This window comes from Peromyscus maniculatus, chromosome 3 (assembly GCF_049852395.1).
Source record: "Peromyscus maniculatus bairdii isolate BWxNUB_F1_BW_parent chromosome 3, HU_Pman_BW_mat_3.1, whole genome shotgun sequence".
Classification (NCBI taxonomy): domain Eukaryota; kingdom Metazoa; phylum Chordata; class Mammalia; order Rodentia; family Cricetidae; genus Peromyscus; species Peromyscus maniculatus.
Genome location: NC_134854.1, coordinates 114,272,506 through 114,293,370, shown reverse-complemented (window position 1 = coordinate 114,293,370; position 20,865 = coordinate 114,272,506). Strand labels below are relative to the sequence as shown.

Here is a 20,865-nt window from a genome sequence, read left to right as displayed (position 1 = left end):
TTCCTGCATTTGTTGCCAGAGATCTCCTAGGGAGGAGGTGGCCAGGATAACTAAGAAAGCCTCTTGATTCCCTGAGCAACTGCCATGGTGCAGATACATCGTGATCCATATAAGGCCCCAAATATAAGGCACATGCATAGAGCTTGGGCATGGCTCACTGGTGGAGTGTTTACCTGGCATGCTGCAAGCCCTAGGTTCTGTCCCCACGCACCACAGAAACAAGCACACACAGACAGCCCTGAGTATCCCCATCTATCTTCAAACTCCCTCCCAGTGCCTTCTGCCAGAGCTCCCACCCTACCCAGGCAGGGAGTCATCCTGCCTAGTACATCCATCAGCAGACAAGGCTTCCCTGAAAAGCCTGGCCCAGAGCCTCGGCCACCAAGCCTGTTAATGTAGTCCCCCCTGTCGGCTCCCTGATTTCTGCCCCTCAGAGTCCAGCCCTGTAACAGGACAATTAGTTAGCGACAATCAAAATGATGAACTCACCAGGCTTAAGTGCTGCAGCATCTGCACGTATCTGTGGAAGGAAAGAGGGATGGCGCCGCATTAACTCTACCCTGGACAAGGTGGGAGGGGCAAGGCTTTGCGTACAAGCCACGGGCGGCTGCTGGAGCACTCACGCTTTCTCTGAAGACAGCAGCTCCTGAGCGATGACAAGGGCTCTGGACTGTCCCTCAACCTGTGGGGGGGAAGAAAACAGTGAGAGCAGGGTAGGTAGCTGAAAGGACAGCCCTGAAAATGACCACGCTGTCAGAGGTGGGTCTGAGTGTTCGTCACTATCAATATGAACTTCAGCGAGTGACGTACCCTCGCGGAACCTTGGTTTCCTCATCTATACACATGGGTAGGAGGAGTATCTACCCCAGGAGGCTGCCAAGCAGATGCCCTGCATGGTGCCTGCCACAGGGCTCAATAAATGTCCCAGTCATGGTGGCATGAGCCTGGAATCCAGCTCGCCATCCCACCAGTCCTGACGACCTGTGGTATCTGTACTAAGGAGTCCTCTTTTGCTCACTTACGCACACACTGTTCCACCAGGGCTTTCCTCTTCTCCCTGCCCAGCTCCCAGCCATGCTTAAGATTCAGCCCTACTAGTGGGCAAAGTGGTGCACATTTATAAGCCTGGCACCCAGGAGACAGAGGCAGGGGGATCATGAGCACCAGACCAGTCTGGGTTGCATAATGAGACCCCGATTCAACAAACCAAGGGCTGAAGTATGTCTCTCAGCTCCGTTCCCAGAACCTCGAAGAAAAGAAGCCCTAAAGATTCTGCCATGGCTTGGCCTCCTCCATGGAGTTTCCCCAGATGCCTAAGCTGCCCCCTTCTCAAGAGGGTACTTCCTGGGTACTCTCCTCTTGTGCCTGCTATCCATGAGAGATGGTTCTGTCTCCCCTAAAGGAAAGGACCATGAACTCCATCTCTGACCAGTGCTCGGCATACAGTGGCTCTTCTGTGTGAAAGAATGAACAGGTGATGGTGGGAACTCATTCTCTCTGTGGCTGACCTCAGCAGGAAAGCTGTTTAACCAGCCAAGCCCCAGGTTTGTGGGAATGCATCGACTGTCCACAAACAGGAAGGATGGGTGGGGGAAGGTGCCAGGGGCAAGTTCAGCCATCTGGCCCCTAACCTGATGCCTACCAAAAATGGTTGACATTGCTGACAATTGGTCCAGAAGCAAAAATGATGAAGCAGAGGATGAGTATAGGGAACACAGGTGTGGCTGGAGACAGGTGGCCCTTGGAGAGGTAGAGCTCACTCAGCCAGGACACTGATTTCCAGTTTCAGCTCCACGCCTGCCTTTGGGTACAATCCTATACAAGTGCCTTTCTGGGAGCGAGCCTCAGTTTCCCCTGTGCAGACAGAGCAACCTATAAATGCGCTTAGGTGTTAAACCTTGGGTGTTTCTAACCCCAAGAGGCCTCTTGTTGGGTCAACCTGTGAGAAACTGGAGGCCTGCCTACAGCAGGCATGGTGTACGGTTAACACACAGCTCTGGAGTCGAGCAGCTTCCTGCCTCTGGCTCTCGCTCATTGAACAGAACATTCAGTCTCATTGGGCCTCAATTTCTTCTCTGCAAAATGCACACAATGCCAAGTGTCTAACACATGCGCACTGTGAGGCTCCAGCAAGCACATGTGTCTGTGTTCCAACTGAAATACAAAGAAACACCCGCTGACCCCACGCATTTGTCCTGACGATGCCCTCCTGACTTGGGGTCTCTGCACACACGTTCCCATCCTCTTGCAGTGTGTCTCCCTACCTCTTCTCTCCCCACTTGCTGACTCTTTCAGGGCTCTGTTCAGAGGTCACCCCCTTGTGTAACAAGCACCTGGACTGTTGGCTTTTCCCATTGCTCTCACAAAATACCCGACAAAAGCAACTTAAAAACAGAGGGTTTATTTTGGCTCACAGTTCAGGGAATCAGTCCATCAGGGTGGGGGAAACATTGTATCCATGGCCACCAAGCCAAGAGAGATGAGTACTGGGGTTCAGCTCACATCAGACCATGGGATAACGACTCTTTTAGCTAGACTGGGTCTTCCCAACCTAGAAACTCCCTCACAGACAAGCCCAGAAGTTTGTTTCTAAGTGATTCTAGATCCTGCCAAGTTCACAATATTAACCATCACAGGGCCTAACCTAGAGAACACCAGAAGTCATTCTCTGATCTTGGGTCATAGCGTTGGTTTTTGCCATAGGCACTTCCCATGTGTCTTAGGATAATTAACAGCGGGCATGGCTTCTGCCTGCAGGAAGACAGCAACACCCCCATCCCAAGTGACACCTAAAATATCTTCAGATGCTGCCAGGCAGACGTCTCATGCTGATAAAATCAGATCCAGTGTCTGGCACAGATTAGGTGCCAAATAAACACAGCCTTTCCCCAACTGCCGGTCCCTAATGACTTCCTGGAAGTTTAAGTCACGGCAGCCATCCTATCGGGGCAGAGGCTGGCCTGGGTGAGTCTCCTTTCTGTGGCACACTGGAGCCTCCAGCTGGAGTGTGGAGACGGAGAGAGAGCCGAGGGACCTGGGGAAGCCTCTGATCCTTGTTCGCCTCTTCCCTCTCACGGGAACCAACCGACTCACATCCCATCTGCATCTGCAGGACCAGTGCTGGGCTCACAAGGCAGAGGCTCTAACAGAATCCAGCAGGTGGGAAACCCTCACAAGGGAAGATGCATCTAGCCAGGGCAGGCCTTCACAGCCTAGGGGACACACAACGAGGCATCCACAGACAGAGGTATCTTGTAGGCAAGAGACTTAAAGCTGTCTGTCCCTTATAAAATGAGGACAGAGTGAAACTGGCTTCAGTCTCCCCCAAGGCCAGTAATTCACCTGTCACACAGTGTTGAGAGCCACTGCTCTGGTGTTAGAAGACCTGGGTTCAAATCCTGGGCCCTGCCTCTTCCTGTCCTTGTGCCCATGGGTGTTATTTCTCCTCTCTGAGCCTCCCAGGTAGGGACACTCAGCAACTGCTAAGCACAGCTCTGACCTATATACACTCAGTAGCTCCCTGAATCCAGCTACTTCCACCATCTTTTTTTGCAGATGTGGAAACTGAGGCACCAATGATTCCTACCCTTTGCCTACCCAGTATTCCATCCTAGGCCCAGCTCCAGTGTCTAAGCCCTGGCAAAGAGCCGGCATGGCTGAGTCCATATGTTTCCCTGACACCCATGTTGTGTCTGATAAGCCCACCTTAAGTCTAGGATATGGTTAAGTCAGGATGAATTTAATCCAGGTGTGGTAACAAGTACCTGAAATCCTAGTCGGAGGAAGAGGATCACTTGAGCCCAGCAGTTGGGGCCAGTCTGGGAAATATAGTTGAGACCCTGTCTCCAGACAAAACTGAACAAAATAAATGCTTTCGATGCCCCAATTAGCCCATTGTTAAGTCAAAATACCCCAGGTCAGTCCACTGCACTGTAAGTGGGGGACCATCTGCACTCAGTGAACTATGCACGCCTGTGCTCACTCTAGGTGGCAAGTGATCCTGCGTGGCACCTGCCTGGGGCTGGCATTCCAGGATTGGTCAGGCTGGTGTCTTTAGACTCAGCTCCTTCTACTCCCTGACCCTCAGGGCAGCCACCATAGAGCTGTGCCTGGCTCTTCCCCAAGGCTGTGGGCAGTCATGTGACCATGGGCCAGTTGTTCAGGCGCCTTGGTTGCCTCACATGAAAAACAAGGTGTGTGCCCCTCGCTGCAGGGACATGGTGATGGATGGGAGAGGTTTCACTCTTCCCAGACTTTTGAAGTTGTCGTCATCACCATTGTTAGGGTCTCGGTGCGTCGGGGACAGACTTCTGGGAGGGCCCTGGCATGCATGGCTCTGCACGTCCCTCCTGCCAGACGGGCAGACTCAGGGTGGGACACACGGGTCTCTCTGCTTTAGCACTCCACAATGATGGATGTGTCTTCACCGGGGAGGCCTGCCAGGCTCGGTGGCCCAGGTTCTCCCTCCGAAGCTGCTTCTGGGTGGGGCCCAACTGGGCTATTTAACACAGATGTTTATTTAACCAGGAAGTGAACTTGGAGGCTGACGGCAGTGTCCAGGGACATGCTTCTGGGAACAGGGCTCCTCCCAGGAGCATCGGTTTGGGGCATGAGGGCCTGCACATGGCATTGCCCATAACCAGATAGTGAGTGTTGACACCAGACACCTGCCTGCCCCTGCCCAGGGCTGTCCCAGGGCCAGCCAGTCCTGTCCCTTCTCCCAACTCCCCAGACAAATCAGCTGCTATCAGGCTCAGCTACTCAGGGTCAGCCCTCCCGCCAGTGAATCTCATTAAACAGCAGGTCCTAGAAAGAGTCCAGAGTGCCAGCTCTGTCCCCGTGCCTCGGTTTCCCCAGCTGTCAGAGCAGGGAGCCCTTGGGTCCTCCTTTTCCTAATCTGGCAGCTGTGGGAGTCTGGGAGCTCCTCCCTGGAGCTAGTTGGGACTATGAGAGCAGTGAGCAAGAGCAGGGGAAGCAGGTGAGTGAGCCTAGTCACCTTTCCCTCAGCCAGACCCAACCGGCACTAAGAAAGACGTAAATCCAGCCTCTCTTCTTCATGCTGGCTTCTGTTCACTTGACTCAAAGAGACAGAGTGGTCTTTAAGTCAGTAAACTGTAGGTGTTGCTATTTTTAAGTATATTACAAGATGGATTTTTTTTTTCCTGAACCATTCTCATGTAGCCCAGGCTGGCCTCAAACTCATTATGTAGCTGAGGATGACACTGAACTTCTAATCTCTGTACCTCCACCCCACGCAGGGCTGGTTTGATGGGTGTGTGACACCACATCTGGCCTAAGTGGTACTAGGAGTCAAATCTAGGGCCTCAAGCATGCCAGGCAAATGCTCAACCAACTGGGACCTAGCACTAGCCCAGCTTTAAAACGTTCTCAGGTTTACATTATGATGTGTAAATAAGGATGAGGAAGGGCTTGGTACAAGATTCCTTGGGGCCTCTATTATTAAGAGGGGGGTGCTATGCCAGGGGCTGTCCCACAGGAATGGTATAAGACATAAATGGACATGTCCTTCTAGAGAGCACAGAGCTTCAGGAGGTGAACTTGATTAGCATTACATCGTGACACAGGCCAGGGAGCCCCGTCTGGGGCCTGTCTCCTAGGATGGCCCCGGTATGTCCAGAAACAACCCAAGCTTCCCCTCAACATCCCTGGATGATGGACTGTAAGCTGTGAGCTGAAGTAAACGCTTTCCTCCCCAGTTGCTTTTGGTCACTGCTGTTACCTAGCAATAGAAACCGTAACTAAGACCTCACGTAACCATGATCCATTCTCTTACGAGGGCAGCTCCCGTCCACCCATCCCACCCGCAGCTCCTGTACCACCTGCATACCCCAACCCAAGCCTCAAACACCTCTCCAGCTATGCTCGGCTCCCACACAGCACCAGGGCTGCCCCCTGCTGTCCTACCCCTCAGAGCCATTGCTGGACTAGGAGACACATCACACAGACAAGTTGGTAAGATGGGCGTGCCAAGCTTAGTTTAAAGGTTGTCAAGGGAGGAAATGGCGTTCTCCAGCTGCTCCGAGGCTGGGAACCCCATTAGCGCCTTCACTGGCGTCTCCCAGGGCAGAGGGTATTGCTGAGGCTGATCTATAGAAAGTGCACAGGGATAGTAGGCATCGTGGTACTGTGCCATCTGCCTGAGGTCGGGGTGGAGTCTGGGACGCTGGCCATCTAAGAGGCCTCAGGGGCTGTGGGTATTTCCTATGCACACTGTGTACTAAGCAGACCATGGCGCAACACCCGGAAGGAGGGAGCGAGGAAGGACTGTGACCTGAGGTCCAATCAAACATCTGGGGCCACTAGGTAGGGGACCCTTAGCATCTTCGTGCCCAGCTCCCTGCCCTGTCTGCCTCTAAGCTCAGCACTGGTGTGTGACACCCAGGCACCTCTGGACCTCTGGATCCAGTCCTTCGGGATCCTCAAAACTAAGCTCTGAGTTCACACCTTCTCCCTTGCCCACACTGCCTTCGAGTGTCCCTGTTGCAGCAGCAGGGACCACATCCTCCTTGTAGGTTCCTGGGAGCCAAGAGATCCCAGCCTCAGCAGCTGGATGGAGGGAGTTCTTCGGCATATTCCCTCTATTAGCTTGTCATGGGCAGAGGTGTGCCTTCATCAAGTGCAGGCAGGGATGGGGGCTGGTGTACTCAGTTACTCATCTGTTTATCTATAGATAGTAACTGCTTTTTACGCACCAGGCCACGTGGTACCTGCCCTCCCAGGGCTGCTCTCACAGGGAAAGGCCACACTCGCACGAGTGAACAGAGACACAAGGACACGATTCCAGGACCAGGAAATGGGCAGGAACGCTGCAGCAAGAACAGCAGGAGGTAACTTTTTTTTTGCACAGAGGGCAGAAAGTGGAGGAAATGGCAAGTGCAAAGGTCCTGGGGTGGCTGCAGGGCAGGTAGCTCTTGGTTCTGTATCCTCACTGTGCCCAGTCAAAGGCCGGGTACTGCTTGACTTTATTTGGTATGTGGCTGAGATAAAGTGATTAAGAATGTGACACACCAGGAATCCACTCTTACCATTCACATCAGAAACACGAGAGAAGGAGCGAGCTGGTGGGCAGGGAGTGAGCTCAGTTTGTGGTGTGCTGTGTCTCTCCGAATCTGTGGGTCTAGAAGGCTGCAGCTGGGAAGCTAAGGACACAGGATGCATGAAGGCACTGGGATGGGACCGGGATTTGGGAAACATTCCATTTATGGAGGGACAAAGGGGGACGGCTGGAGAAATGAAAGGGGATTGGACAGTGCCAGTGCCAGTGAAGCCCACGGAAGAGGACTTCCAAAGGCTGGGGCCACCAGGCTGGGGCCGGCACTGAGCATGGGGGCTAGTGTGGACAAGGAAAGGAGGCCTGGATCAGAGAGGGGTGAGGTATGCCGAGTGTGTGTGTGGAGGCCAAGGAGATGGGCACATGTGAGGACTCTGGGAAGACCCTGAACGTCTCCTCCTTCCCCAGTACCACGTGTCTCTGGCCACGCCTCTCTATAGGCCTCACTATGTGGAGCTCAGAGTCTCCTTCATCAGGAAGGAGACTGGAATCTTCTGCACTGTAGGTGGGGAAAACTGAATGAAAGGTAAAAACAGAATTACCACATAGTGGAGCGACCCCACTTCTGGATACGGACTCAGTGACGCCAGGGCTGTGAGAGACAGCCTCACTAGCCACAGTTGAGGCACAGTTCGGTCAGAAAGCAGAAGCCACCCAATGGACAGACAAAAGGTAGTCTAGCTAGACAGTAGACTTCTGAGGGGCTATGACATGGCTGGACCCTGTGAAAAAAGACAGGCTAGTGGCCACAAGAGGCAACACCATCCACTCCTCACATTCACGGATCCTGGAGGATAAATTCACATTGTCAGAAAGCAGCAGAGTGTGAGCCAGGGGCTGGAGAGAGGGGATCTCATGAGGAAGGAGCGTCTGTTTGGGAAGGTGCAGAAGTTCTGCAAATATCCACTTTTAGGTAGAGGAGGCTACACAAACTGGGTGCGCTTAATATCACTGACTGTACATGCTTAGGAGGCTAAACCTGGGGTATGGGGCTCAGAGGCAGAGGACCTTCCCAGCATGCGCCAGGCCCTGGGTTCAATCCCTAGCACCACACGCGTAAGTTAATGTGATTTGTGTTGTGCATTTTATCATCACATTTTCCCCAAAACTGAAAGAAAGAAAATAACATTAGGCTTCTCCCTCCTCCCTAAGATCCCCAAATCTCTACCCAGGAGCTCCTGTCCAGCAGCACGGTTTGCCTGGACCATGTCTAAGCAGAACGAAGTAGCCCAGCCTGGGAAACTCCTCCAGGCCATCACCAGTCAGCCTTCAGCAGGGTGCTGGCATCCAGCAAGTTCAGAGTGTTCAGTAAGCACGCTGTGGTGGAGGAAGATGGGGGGGTGGGCAGATGGGGCAAGATGCAGAAGTACCTAGCAGGTGCACACCTGAGCTCTGGCCAGGTCTGTGTGAGGACTTATGGGAACCATCAGGGTTCAATTAGCCATGAACTTGGGGAAGGGGTAAAGATGAAAGTGGAAAGGCCGGGAACAAGGTCAGCCCAGAAGGAGCCATGGTGTGGGCAGGAGGGGGCCTGTGGGCCCAGCCTCAGGAGACCTTTGTGCCAACAGGGTATGTCTGGGAAGGGCCCAGCCCTCAGGGAAGTGTGACTAGATGCTGCCTGTCGGGAGGAGGTGTGGGGAGGAGGTGAATGGAGGTGCCAGCTCCGGGCTGGGCACGAGTCTCCTGGGAGCTGGTATTTTGCCCGAAAAGTCCCAGTTAGCCTGCAAAGCACATTCATTGTTGGGCAGGCGGGGTAACGCCAGGCTGTGGCCTCTGAGTGCCTTTTACAGCAGAGTTATTTTTAAGTCCTCCTCGCTTTTCCTTTCTTCTTCTCTCCTCCTTTCTTTCAACCTACACGCTTTGTGTGTCTGAGCAGGAGAGGGTGAGGCCAGACATGGGGGTGGACCAGTTGGACTTGGCTTCCTGTCCTGCGCCTGCCTCCAAACATCTGGGAAGCGAGGAGCTCACCACTGTACCCCCAAACCGTCCCCAGGGTCTCCCCAGGAGTTCCTACGGACTGGTCAGTCCTCTTCAGAGGGAAGTCTGCTTCTGTCTTAACCTCCTGCATAATGCCACACAGGCATGGAGATGGGGTGGGGGCCTTTGCCTGTGGAGCCCGGATTCTCTGACCTAGGTGAGCACAGAGGACAGGGAACGAGGGAGCCCCTCCCTGAACTGTGAAGGAGTGGGGAGATGCCCCACTTGGAGACTTCACTGCCTGTCACCAGCCACAAGGCCTCGGGCCTTTGGGAACTTGGAGGTGGCCAGAGTGGGCTGCAGAGCCCCTGGGGACAGCACAGCAGCACGAGGGAAAACCAAGCACACTTCAGCTCCTGAGGGCTTCTCTAAAGGGTTTTGTTTGTGGTGCTGGGGATGGACCCCAGGACCTCCAGCACAGGAGCGACAAGCAGCCTTCCACTGAGTCACACCCCAACCTGCACCTGGGTGTGAGGAGGTGGGAGAGCAAGTCACCACGATGCTGTCAGGTAAACAGCAAACACATCACACACTGTAAATGTCCTCTGCCGTGGGGTGGCCAGAGAGGGGCCGGCACATCTGCACAGTGGAATACTACATAGTCAGGAAAATGTGATTCAGAGTTCCGTGTACTAACGTGGGAAGACCTCCGAGGTAGAATGAAAAAAAAAAAAAAAATCAAACGAGCCATTTCAAGATCCTGACAATTTGATCCAATTTCTGTAAAGGTAACTCTGCCAACAGTATACGCTACTCCCATTCACAGAGATCTACATGGGAGGCGTGAGGAACCGTTCTAGAAGAATGAGTCCTATGAGAGTGGGTGAGGGGTTTGGTTCGGGACCTCAGGGCGCCAACTCCTGTCTGTCGTGATGCATCATGCAAGGGAAATGAAATCAGCTTGTTTGGTTCTTTGTTTGCCCTCCCTGTGTGCACATGCGCTCACTGGGGTGCATGCATGCTGCGTGTGAGTACTCGCGAGTGGAGGTCGGAACAACCCCGTGTCTATCTATTCCTCGGTCCCTCTCCATCTTGCTTTTTGAGACAGAACCTCTCACTGAACCCGGGGCTCACTGATTTGGCCAGGCTGTCAGGCTAGTGAGCTTCAAGGATTCACCTGTCTCTGCCTCCCCGGTGCTGGTACTGGGGTTACAGATGTGTGCGACTGCATTTACATGGGAACCAAGGGTCAAACAGTCTGACGAGGAAATTATCCACTGGGCCATCTCTCCGATCCAGGAGAACCTGGTTTTAAAGGTGACTTCTACTCCGGTATGTCTTGTAAGCCTCACAAAGGACAGCAGCCGAAGGCCGGGGATGCTCTGCAGATGAGGATGCTCTGCAGAGGGGAGAGGTCTTCTGAAAGAGCTCGGCCCTTCGGCTCTAACAGGATGCTCCTGGCTGACTCAGCCTGGCCTCGGCTGCCCATTGGCTCTATCTGGTATAACCCCAGCCAGATCAGCCAGGGGTCACCTGACCTTGGCAGCTGTCACTGTCTTAACTGTCCTGATCCACAGTGTCACACTCCTGAGCTCTGACCTCTGTGTGCCCTAACCAGCCCCGCCTGTGCAGTAGCCACAAGGGCTAGTTCAAGTTCATTGACAGGAAACCGAAGGACACGCAGTTAAGAAGTCGTCTGTCCTTCAGCTGGCCAGTGGCAGAGCTGGGTTTGAACCAACTCTTGGCTGCATGTTACCCTGCTTCCTGCCTCTGAGTGCCCATGGACGCCCAGAGCTTTGGGACTTCTCTGCTTCACAGTGGTCCCAAGCAGGCCCTGTCCCCTCCATGGCCTGTGGCCACGCTCCCACATCTGTCTGGTTGGACCCTCTATGGCCTGTGGCCACGCTCCCACATCTGTCTGGTTGGACCCTCCATGGCCTGTGGCCACGCTCTCACATCTGTCTGGTTGGACCCTCCATGGCCTGTGGCCACGCTCTCACATCTGTCTGGTTGGACCCTCCATGGCCTGTGGCCACGCTTCCACATCGATCTGGTTGGACCCTCCTATAGACCCAGAAACATTCCCATTTAGGGCAGTGAGACAGTATAAACAGACTCCTTGGGTCTCCTACACAGTTTGGTTGGTAACTTCGAGGAAACAGTGTTCAAAGACACAAGCAGATTTTTTTTTTTTTTAAGCCAAAGTCTGGCTACAAAATGACAGTTCGCTTCCCAGAAGCTTGGTGAGAGCCAGGCCCCAGCCCAGCTTCCATAGCCACCATCTTCTCTGGCCACTGGGAGACCCTGAACTGCACTCAGAGGGGATGGTGAGGAGAAAGGGGAGACAGACTTAGGAAGGGCTTCTGGGGAAGATGGTCAGACAACCACCATGGCTACTGCAGATGTCCAAGGCGGAAACCTCCTGGCTCCTAGCGGGGCCTGGGAAGACTGAAGGGTGGCAGTGAAGGGGGGGAGGTAGAGCCACCGCGAGCACCCCGTGGAGCGTGGCACTGCTTCTGTCTACACTGACGGACCAAGCCGTGAGTGACGCCGGGCTCCACCAGGACAGGGTCACTCTGTGTCCCTTCCAAACAGCTTCTCCATCACCCTCTTCTGCCACAGGCTTGCTGCTCAGGGAGGCAAACCCAGTGAGCGCCCTAGATTCTGTTTTCAGTCAACAGCACTCTCCCCATTCTCCTGATTCCCACCCACCTCACAGACGAGGAAACTGAGGCCCGGACACACTAGAATCGCGTTTGTCTTGATTCAGAGCATGCAGCTCCACTCTGTATCACCCACAAAGACTTTGGGAAGCCCCAAACTTCTTCAGACACAGGAAGTGTCTCCAGACACTGCCCAGGGACGAGGGGGTGGCTACAGCGAGGGGTGGGGTGGGGTCTTTCCCAGTCTGTCCACGTCCGTCCGCGTCTCTGCCCCCAAACCTCTCCCCAGCCCCTCACCCGAGGGTGCCCTACCTTGTGTGTGAGGCTGGGGTCTCTTGTAGCACTGTCCTCCTCTTCCTCGGAGCTTCCCTGTTCTTCATCGGATGTGAGGTCCTCTCTGGGAGCCGCTGAGATGGGACAGACCTTGTAGGGCTCCGTGTAGGCGCTAGGCAGAGCAGGAGAGAGGGTTACAGTTGCTTGTCCAGCCCGTTTCACCAGCCCCCAGTGAGCACTCAAGGGTGACCCAGGGCACACTCCCTTCACCCTGGCCACAGCAACTCACTTTCAGTACATCAGACAAGCTAGGCTCTCTGTGGCCTCAGTGCCTTTACACATGCTGTCAAAGACATCCCCACATCCCTGTCAGGTCCAGGCAGGCTAAGACATGAGGGAAGATGAAAGCAATCTAACCTAAGCTAAACCAAGGCTTCCTCCCAGCAGGTCAGACCTTTCTGTTCTTCATTTCAAAATGTTGGATGTGTGCCTCTTCTTTTGAACTGTGAGAGCAGTGTCTCTAGCCACGAGTTCTGAGCTTCCTGCTATGGCACAGGAGAAAAATGCCCCAGACTAGGTCTGTTGGATGCTGGAGCCTCTCTGCATCTGCCCTCTTGTCTGTGGTGGCACTGTGGACATCGGTGGCATAAGAATGCATGCACAGCCTCGTGGCCGAGCCCAGGTCTTGCCTTCCAGAGCCACCTGGGAAAAAGTGTAGCCATTTGTCTCACGAGTAGGTGGCAGGGAGTCTGGGGCACTCCCTCTTAGAGAAGTGGCCATGGTTGCCCAGCAGAAGCCTATTATGCCTGCACAGGACCGCTGGCCATCAACAGTGAGGGCAGGAGTGGCCAGCTGAGCTTCAGGACTCGTCAAGGAGCACAGGGCAAGGGCAGGCCTTTTGGAGACCGTCCTGGGGAGGAGGGGAAAGTTTCCAGCCAGCTTCACCAGCATCAAGCTCCTCCCACCTCTCCATAGGTTCCCTGAGTCCATGGTGCCTCCATCACATTATCTGTAGGTCAGACCACCTCCTGCCTCAAGGTCTGTGACATCCAATTCTATCCTCACTGTCCACCTGTCTGTTTTTCATCCACTGGGGAGAGGGACCTTGAAATCCACTCTGGTCATGTGGCCCTTTTTGTTGAAAACTCTGTAAGCGTTCTGACATTGCCTAGATTGGCTCCCACCACTCAGCCTGTCCCTTGTGAGCATGCTGATTAAGAGGGTGGGCAGGGCTGGGGGCCTGGGGCAGTGGGTAAAGTGCCTGCCATGCAAACCTGAAGACCTGAGCTCAGAACCCCATCACCCAGATAAAAGCTGGGCATCGTGGTATGCATCTATAACCCTAGCACTGGAAAGATGGGGTGGTGGCAAAGATTGGCAACCACTCGATCTCACTGGCCATCCAGCCTGGCCCAGTAGACATGGTTCATGTCTAGTAAAAGAGTCTGTGTTGAAAAGAACTAGAGAGCAATAGAGGAAGACCCAGGGGCCAAGGTGGTGACAGGTACCTTAATCACAGCACTCAAGAGGCAGAGGCAGGTGGATCTTTTGAGTTGAAGACCCTCTTGGTCTACATAGCAAGCTCCAGGCCAGCTAGGACTACACAGTGAGACCCTATGAAAAAAAAAATGAGAGGAAGACACCCTTGTTGAGTTCTGGTCTCTACACACATGCACATATACACACAGGAGCACACGCCCACAGGAACATGGCAACACATGAGAAGGGATGTGGAACGCACACCTGCCGACCTGTCTGGAACCCTGGCTCTATCACTTCAAGCAAGCTACTCCCTTCTGTGGCTCGTCTGTTTTTCTATTTTCATCCACAAAATGGATGTAGGAGGTGATGCAGGGGTTCAGGGCATTCTGAGGACGACGAAGAAACTGCACAAAGGTCCTCGGCAGAGTGGTGAGACACTCACTAGATATTAGGATGCTGTCCCACGGCCCGGCGACGGTACCTCATTTGCTCTCTGGTGCCCCACTCTAGGTGGCTGCCATCTCTACAGTAACTCAAGGCTGCATGGAACAATATGAGGATCAGGTGGTCAAGTCAAGTTCAGTGACCGAGAGGCCTGGAACCCACATGTTGGGAAGGAGGGGGTCTCCCCGAGACCTTGGGCAAGTCACTCAAGGTGAGATCAGCCCCACTGTCTGCTGGGTTGGGTTTGTAAGGGCCTAGGAGATTTGCAGCACCTACTGGTGGCTGCGTCTGAAGCCCTCCAGGGAGGATCAGCAATGGACTAGAACCACTGCGGATGTGGGCAGCACCATCACAGAACCTGGAGGCCTGGGGGGTGGACAAAGGGGGAGGTCGCTGCCAGCCTGGGGAATTCTCCGTCTCGGCTTCCTGGCCATTATGAGCTGTTCCATGACACCCTCCCCTCCATGACAGACTGAAGCCATGTGCGATAGTCAATCTTTTCCTTCCTTGAGTGTTTCTGCCAGGTGTTTCGTTACAGCGATGGAAAGCTGACCAATACACGCAGCTTGTTTCTAGTCTGTCGAGCGAGGGGTCCACAGGTACTGCTGGGTCACATAAGAGTGCCAGGGAGAAGACAGCCGGTTTGTAGCCTGAGGGGAGTCCTTCTCAGCCTGGGACGAGCCAGCTTCTAACTTCCAAGCTGTATCCTCCCTCTGTGTCATTTCAGGTTTAAAGAGAACATTACAAGCTGCCCAGAGCCGTTACCTTAATTGACCCGTCAATTGAGCCCGGGGCCTTTCCAGCAGCCTGGAGTCGTAAAAAGACATGTCTCCTCTGTGACTGAGCCTCACATTGTCCAACTCTGACCATTAACTTCCATCTCTAACAACACAGTCTAAAGGGCCTCATAACTTATCAGAATGCACTCCCTCTTGGGAACTGCTAGTGTGAGCTTGAGCCCACAGCTGGAGCTGGACAAGTGTGGCTGAGGCCAGCCTGTCAGGGAGGGGAGGGGGCCGAGGCAGAGCGCTCCGCAAGCTGGAAAAATTGAGATGGAGACAGCTAGCAAATGTGATGACTGCAATTAGTAGAACAGCTTGAAGAGCCAAGGAGCGCACAGAACAGACGGAGCAGGGCAAAACTGGGATTTCCCAACATTTGGCCTCCACTTCTGACCATTGTCTGTCTGTCTCTGTTGGTTGTCCATCTGTCCATGTCCTCCCCACCCCGTCACCCCTGCAGCAGACAGCACTTTCTCAGCAGCGGACAATCCCTCTAGGGCCTCCCCAGGTGGCCTCTTCTATCGAGAACTAATTTCTCCCCCGTCCCACCCCCTCCAACAAGCCACTGAGATCTGTCACCTCCCACTGTTCTGAATGAGGAAATCTAATGAGGCGGAAGGAGCCTTGAGAATGGGCTCAAGCCAGGGCACACTCAACTTTGTGGCTGCCATACTAAGCCTCAGCTTCCACATCTGTGTAATGGAGGTAATGGGCTGAGGCCAGGCTGCAGGCGTCCGCATCCTGGCCTGCCTGCTACAGCCTCCCATCTGCAGAGAACTCTGCTCTATTCCTCCTGGGGAGAACGCCCCCTGCACCTGGGGTCAGCCAAGGGGTAGATAGCCTTGTCACATTTCCCAGAAAGGGCTCCAAGGAGAGGCTTTTTAGAGAACTCTATTTCCATTTACTGGCTAAGTAAAAACAAGCTGTCTTGCTCCCTGACCTGTGACGTCTCCAACACAGCACTGGGGGTTGGAGGGATTGTTTTCCACTTAGGAAAGCTCTTCTGAGCTGTGACTCACAGGCCATGAATTTTACCCTTGCACCAAGCACGACCCAGTGCTTTTTAGTGTGCTCAGAGGGCTACTCACCTGCCACCATGTCTAATGAGATGGAATTTTCATCACCCCCATGCCCTTTAACTGTGTGCAAGAGGTCCCTGGGTCCTGGCAACCTCTAGCCTGTTTTCTCTATTTTAAACCTCAGGTCAATGGGATCCACAATATGAGGGCTTTTGTGTCTGGCTTGTCTCACTCAGTATGTTGTGTTGAGGGGTCACTCACGCTACAGCAGACATCAACACTTCCTTCTTTTACATGGCTAAATAGTATTCCATTGAATAGACAGCCCATAAACTGGAATGTCTCTGGGTTGTGCTATTGTTACTAAGGCTTCTGGGAATGCTGGTATACCAGTCCTTAAGCAGCTGTGCATGTTTCCTCTGAGGTGTACATACACGTGTGGGACTGCCAGGCACATGGTCACTCTGTGTTATGAATTTTTAGGGACCACAGGACTATCTGCTCATGATTTGACATAAGCGTCCAGGTTCCTCCCCATCCTGGCAAACACTTGTTATCGTTGGTCTTTCGTTTTAAAGGGATTCTCCAAGAATTTCCTGACCGTTGGGCCCAGCTCAACCTTCTCTTAACCCACTCAAATTCTGCAGCCTCTTCTGGCCAAAGGGGTAAAAATAAAACCAATCATGACTGTGGCCATTAAGGTTTATTTTTAGATCATTGATGAGGCTCGAAGTCTAGTGACATAAAACATTTTAAAGGTCTGCAGAACTCATAAAATGACAGGCTGGTCTAAAGAGGTAACATTCTAGAACAATCCACAAGCCAGAGCTGTGAGCTTGCTAATCCAGCGATGCCTTGGGCTCCAGCCTGGGCAAACAGCAGTCTCTGCTCCCATCAGGTAAGTGTCCCCAGAGGCCCTAGGGCTCCTAGGCTGGTGCTACCAGAAGGTGCTGGAACTTTTAAGAGAAGAGGCCTGGTGGAATGGAGTTACACTAATGGGGGAAGGGGCCCTGGCACCCTCTTCCTCCCCTTCCCACTTCCCCACCATCCCTGGCTGAGAAGAGAGCAGCTTGGCTCCCTATCACGCTCCTATGGTGATGTGCTACCACTGGCCCAACCCAATGGGCCCAGCTGATGGTGGGCTGAAATCTCCAAAGCTGTGAGCTAAAACAAACCTTTTCTATGGGTGAGGAGATCCACTCGGGGATTTTGTACCAGTGATGAAAACTGACGGACACATTGAACTCAGGTTCCTGGTGTGGGCAGTAGACTGGGCTTCCATTTTGGATCCTTAGAAGCAGCTACACTGTTGGTACCCTGGCCTGGCCTCTAGGCTGGCTCAGTGGGAGGCAGCAATGTATCCACAGAGGTGTGGCCAGCCACAGTGCTCTCAGCAGCAACAACACCTGCTAAGGCCCATCCCGCAGGGCGAGAGCCTCCTAGAGCAGACGCCTTTCTCGTCCCCAGTGGAACTAGATGCCCAGGGTGGAGGTCGGGGCACATGCTATAGCATTTGCCTGCCTCGGGCTGGATTTGATTCTGCCACTTAGCAGTTCAAGGACCCTAGGAAAGATACCTAGTCTGCCTGCCTGCCTCAGTCTCCCAGTCTGTAAAGTGGGGGTGGTAATGATGCTCCCAGGGTTTATGTGAGAATTGGCAGCAGGGATATGCAGACATGGATGGCTCAGAGAAATGTCTGATTTTATTCTACTTTAGGGTGATCAGAAGGCCAGGATGAACCAGAAGGCAGACAGAACTCTTAACACTGACAGACTGGCTTCTAGTCTGCACTCAGTCGCCAGCTTGCTAGGTGACATCATGTGGGTTCCTTACCCTCTCTGGGCCTTGGTTTCCTCAACTGTAAGATAGCAGGCCATTTCTCCTACGGTGTTCGGTCATACTTTGTGACCATAGCTGCATGTTTCTATAACAGTCACTGACACCATTAAGGGAGGAATCAGGGGTGTTCAATGTCTTTCTATGTGCCCCATGGCAGATGCCCAGCAGACTTGTATTTGGTGACTGTCCTCTTCCAGTCAACTGACCTGACTCCTCCTGCCCCTCGGTACAGGCCTAGGCACACTCTGGGAGGTTCTGGTGAGCTGGGCATTATCGGATAGGCTCCCATTACCTCTGCCGGGGCCCTCGGTGAGTGCTGCTTCTGTGGAGAGCACTATTGTCAGCTGAATCTCCATGGATACATTGCTGCTTTCCCACAGAACCCACCCATCTCCCTAAACTTCAGGTACAGAGGCAGGGGAACACCTGATGTGGATTTGCTCAAACTGGAAGCTGGGAGGTCCCACAGTTCTGCCCAGCTCTCACCACTGTCCTGGGCCAGAGCAAGAGGAAACACAGACGCATTGGTCTATCATTTTAGAATAACCCAACCACAAAGAAGCAGGAAGGGTGTGAGCTATTCCTCTAGCTCTGGCAGCTGGAGAGGATACCGTGGCCTGAGACGGCAGGGCACTGCACAGCACATCTGAAGCCGCTAGGAGCCAGGAGAGGGGTGGCTGCTGGGTCACTGCGGAGGCCAGAAAGTCCACCCCTTCCCACAACACAGCCTGTCAATAAAGCAAGCAGCAGCCTGGGAGAGAGAGAAACCGCACTCTGAGTACTCCCAGATGCCAGGTGACCTGTACCAGGCAGCCAAGATGAAAACTTTGTGTAAAAATAAACAAGTACAGCGTCTTAGGATGTATATATGCTCTCATCTTTAATAAATGATAAAATTGTACATGTATATCAAAGAATCTTTAAAAATAAATTCCTTTATGATTTAACATTGGCATTTGATCTGCACATCTTTTAAATATGCCTATATAGCCAGAGTTGTATAAAAAAATGTTTCAGGTGAAAAAGGGTCTTGAGAGGGTGAGCTGGATCTCAAGGGAGGGCATGGCTTCAGAGACTTCCTTGAGCCCTCCTTCCCTCTCAGGGCCCTCCCCTCTCAAAGCCCCCCTCTCAGCAGAGCCCTCCTATCTGGCATCTAGGTGCCACTCTCAGCTGGGGAAACTAAGGCTCTGTTCAGGGCACTCATTTACCTTGGTACTCCACGCCAGCCCCCAGCTGCACTGTCCAGCCCCCTGCTGTCCGCCTCTCAGACATGAATGGAGCAGATGACTCGCAGTCAGACCTACCCCCCTCCACATGGGGCCCATTGTTGCCTCTTCTGTCTTGGACAAGAGAAGATGCCTTAGGCAGGCTGCCCATCCTGCAAGGTATGGCAACCCAGAAGGTGCCAGGGTGCACAGCATCCAAAAGCAATTGGCAGGAAGAGGGCAGGTGGAGTGGGTAGCTGTTCCAGCTTTGGCCTTGAAGCACTGCCCCTAGTGAGGCAGCAGGTAACTGCCAGACCTGCCTACCTGCCCGTGGGTCGTGGCCAAGACGAGACCCTTTAAGACCGTGTACGTGCTGGCTCTCTTGGATCCTCGTGATAGTGGATGCTGGATTCCAGACCAAGTCAGAGTTCTCCAGAGAACCACGCTGGACTGCCCCTCACCTCTCCCGGATCCTGTAACCAACCCTTTATTGGCTGTAAGTTGCCCTGAAATAAACCTCTTTTAAATACCAGATAAACTACGTGGAATTGCCTCATTAAAGGCAGGTACCTGGGCACAAGAACACATGAACATAAGAGTCACATGTAGTTAGAGTGTGACAGCTGAGCAGAGACATGGATCCGTCACACTGGTCCAACAAGGCGGAATAGGTTGAAACTCAGGCCCAGAAGGTAAGGTAACTTCAGCAGGGCACAAGCTCTTGTCCTAAGACTCACTGTTCTGCCCCTGAGAACAGACAGACTTGAGAACTGTTTGCTGACTCAACTCCACCACCAGGTCCAGCTCACCACCTCCTCCAGGCAGCCCTCCTTAGCCAGACTATGCTGATGAAGCTTAAGCACTGCCCAGCTCATAGGGCCAGGCATTGCAGGTTAGCTCACGTTCTTAGTTGTCTATCCTTTTCTTTACAATAACCCACCACATGGTAAAAACCTTAAACCTACCAACCACCCCTCCCCGATCTGCCAAGTTCTGCTCTTCTCAGCAGGCCTGAGTTCCACAGTGTCCCTCACACAGAGCATTCTCTCTCAGCCGTCCTCACAGGGCTCTGAAATCTGTCTTGCTAGTGCCTAGTGTTCAAATCCCACAGTCCCCGGCACACACCAGATGTCCAGAGATACCTGTTAGCTTTAACCAACTCATGGCAACACACAGCTGCCTGCACTGTGCCCCCAGATACTCCTGCACCCCCTCGCCGGGGATGTACAGACAAATAAGCTGCATCCAGCACACATGGCCTACAGGAGAGCAGATAGAAACACAGACAGCAAGGCGGAGCCACACCCCAGGGAAGCACACCCCCCACAGATCCCCCAATACCTGGGTCTGGGAATGACTAGGGGGATGCTATGCCCAGCAAAAGCACAGCTTAGTCAAAGGAGGGGGACATTCCCAGGGAAGACAGCTGGAGGACAGAGGGAGAGCACCCACTCTAATGTTAGCTGGGATGAGATGCTGGTGAGTGTCGGGGAGGAAGTGGGAGACTCTGTGCAGCTCAGGCCCCTGCCTCTGTAGCCAAGGGAGGACTGGCCTGGACGCTGGTCCTGTCCTATTCTGGACCCTGTGATAAGAGAATAGGAACAACAACAACAAAAGCAAACACCACCAGCAAAAACCAAATCAAGATCAGGATGCAGAAGAGCACTTTGCAGAGGAGGCCTGGATACCCTTCCTTACTCTGGCATCATCTAAGGAACAGAGCACGTGCAAAACCAAGTCCACAAAATACAAACTGGAAGGGAAGTGGGGGTATTAAAAGACCATATGTCCTGAGGGGGTTTGTGGGGGGTGGGAGGGGAGGTTCTCTCCTCAGTCCACTTTCACTCACGGGAGTGTTCTTCCTCAATATGCTGTCTGCTACTTCTCCATGCCTACCTTGAAGACATGACTTCTCCATCTCGCTCTTTGGCAGCCGCCAGGATTTCCACATCACCTGTACTGTGTCTTTCTCCTAAACTCTAGAAAAATTGTCCTGATTTTATTCCTTTTTTTTTTATTATTAACAAGACTAAGAGCCCTAAAAGGCAGCCTCGGTTTCCATGGTAATGTCATCATATCCTAACACCGAGTCTGGAAACCTGGAGAGCAGCCCCAAAGGGAACAGGTTGGAGGCTGGCTGGAGTCCAGGTGGGGCACACAGAGTTGTGG

At 53.3% G+C, this 20,865-nt stretch overlaps 1 protein-coding gene across 2 annotated transcripts in view; it reads right to left on the bottom strand.

The window, feature by feature from the left end:
* Fgd5 (FYVE, RhoGEF and PH domain containing 5) overlaps positions 1 to 20,865 on the bottom strand; it is a 99,779-nt gene that overhangs the window by 41,493 nt on the left and 37,421 nt on the right. For both annotated transcript variants that reach the window (XM_006972550.4, XM_076567373.1), the window contains exons 3-5: positions 11,965 to 12,097; positions 624 to 682; positions 490 to 520 (exon numbers count right to left, since the gene is read on the bottom strand). In XM_006972550.4, coding sequence (XP_006972612.1) covers positions 490 to 520; positions 624 to 682; positions 11,965 to 12,097 — 223 coding nt within the window. The remainder of the gene's footprint in view (positions 1 to 489; positions 521 to 623; positions 683 to 11,964; positions 12,098 to 20,865) is intronic.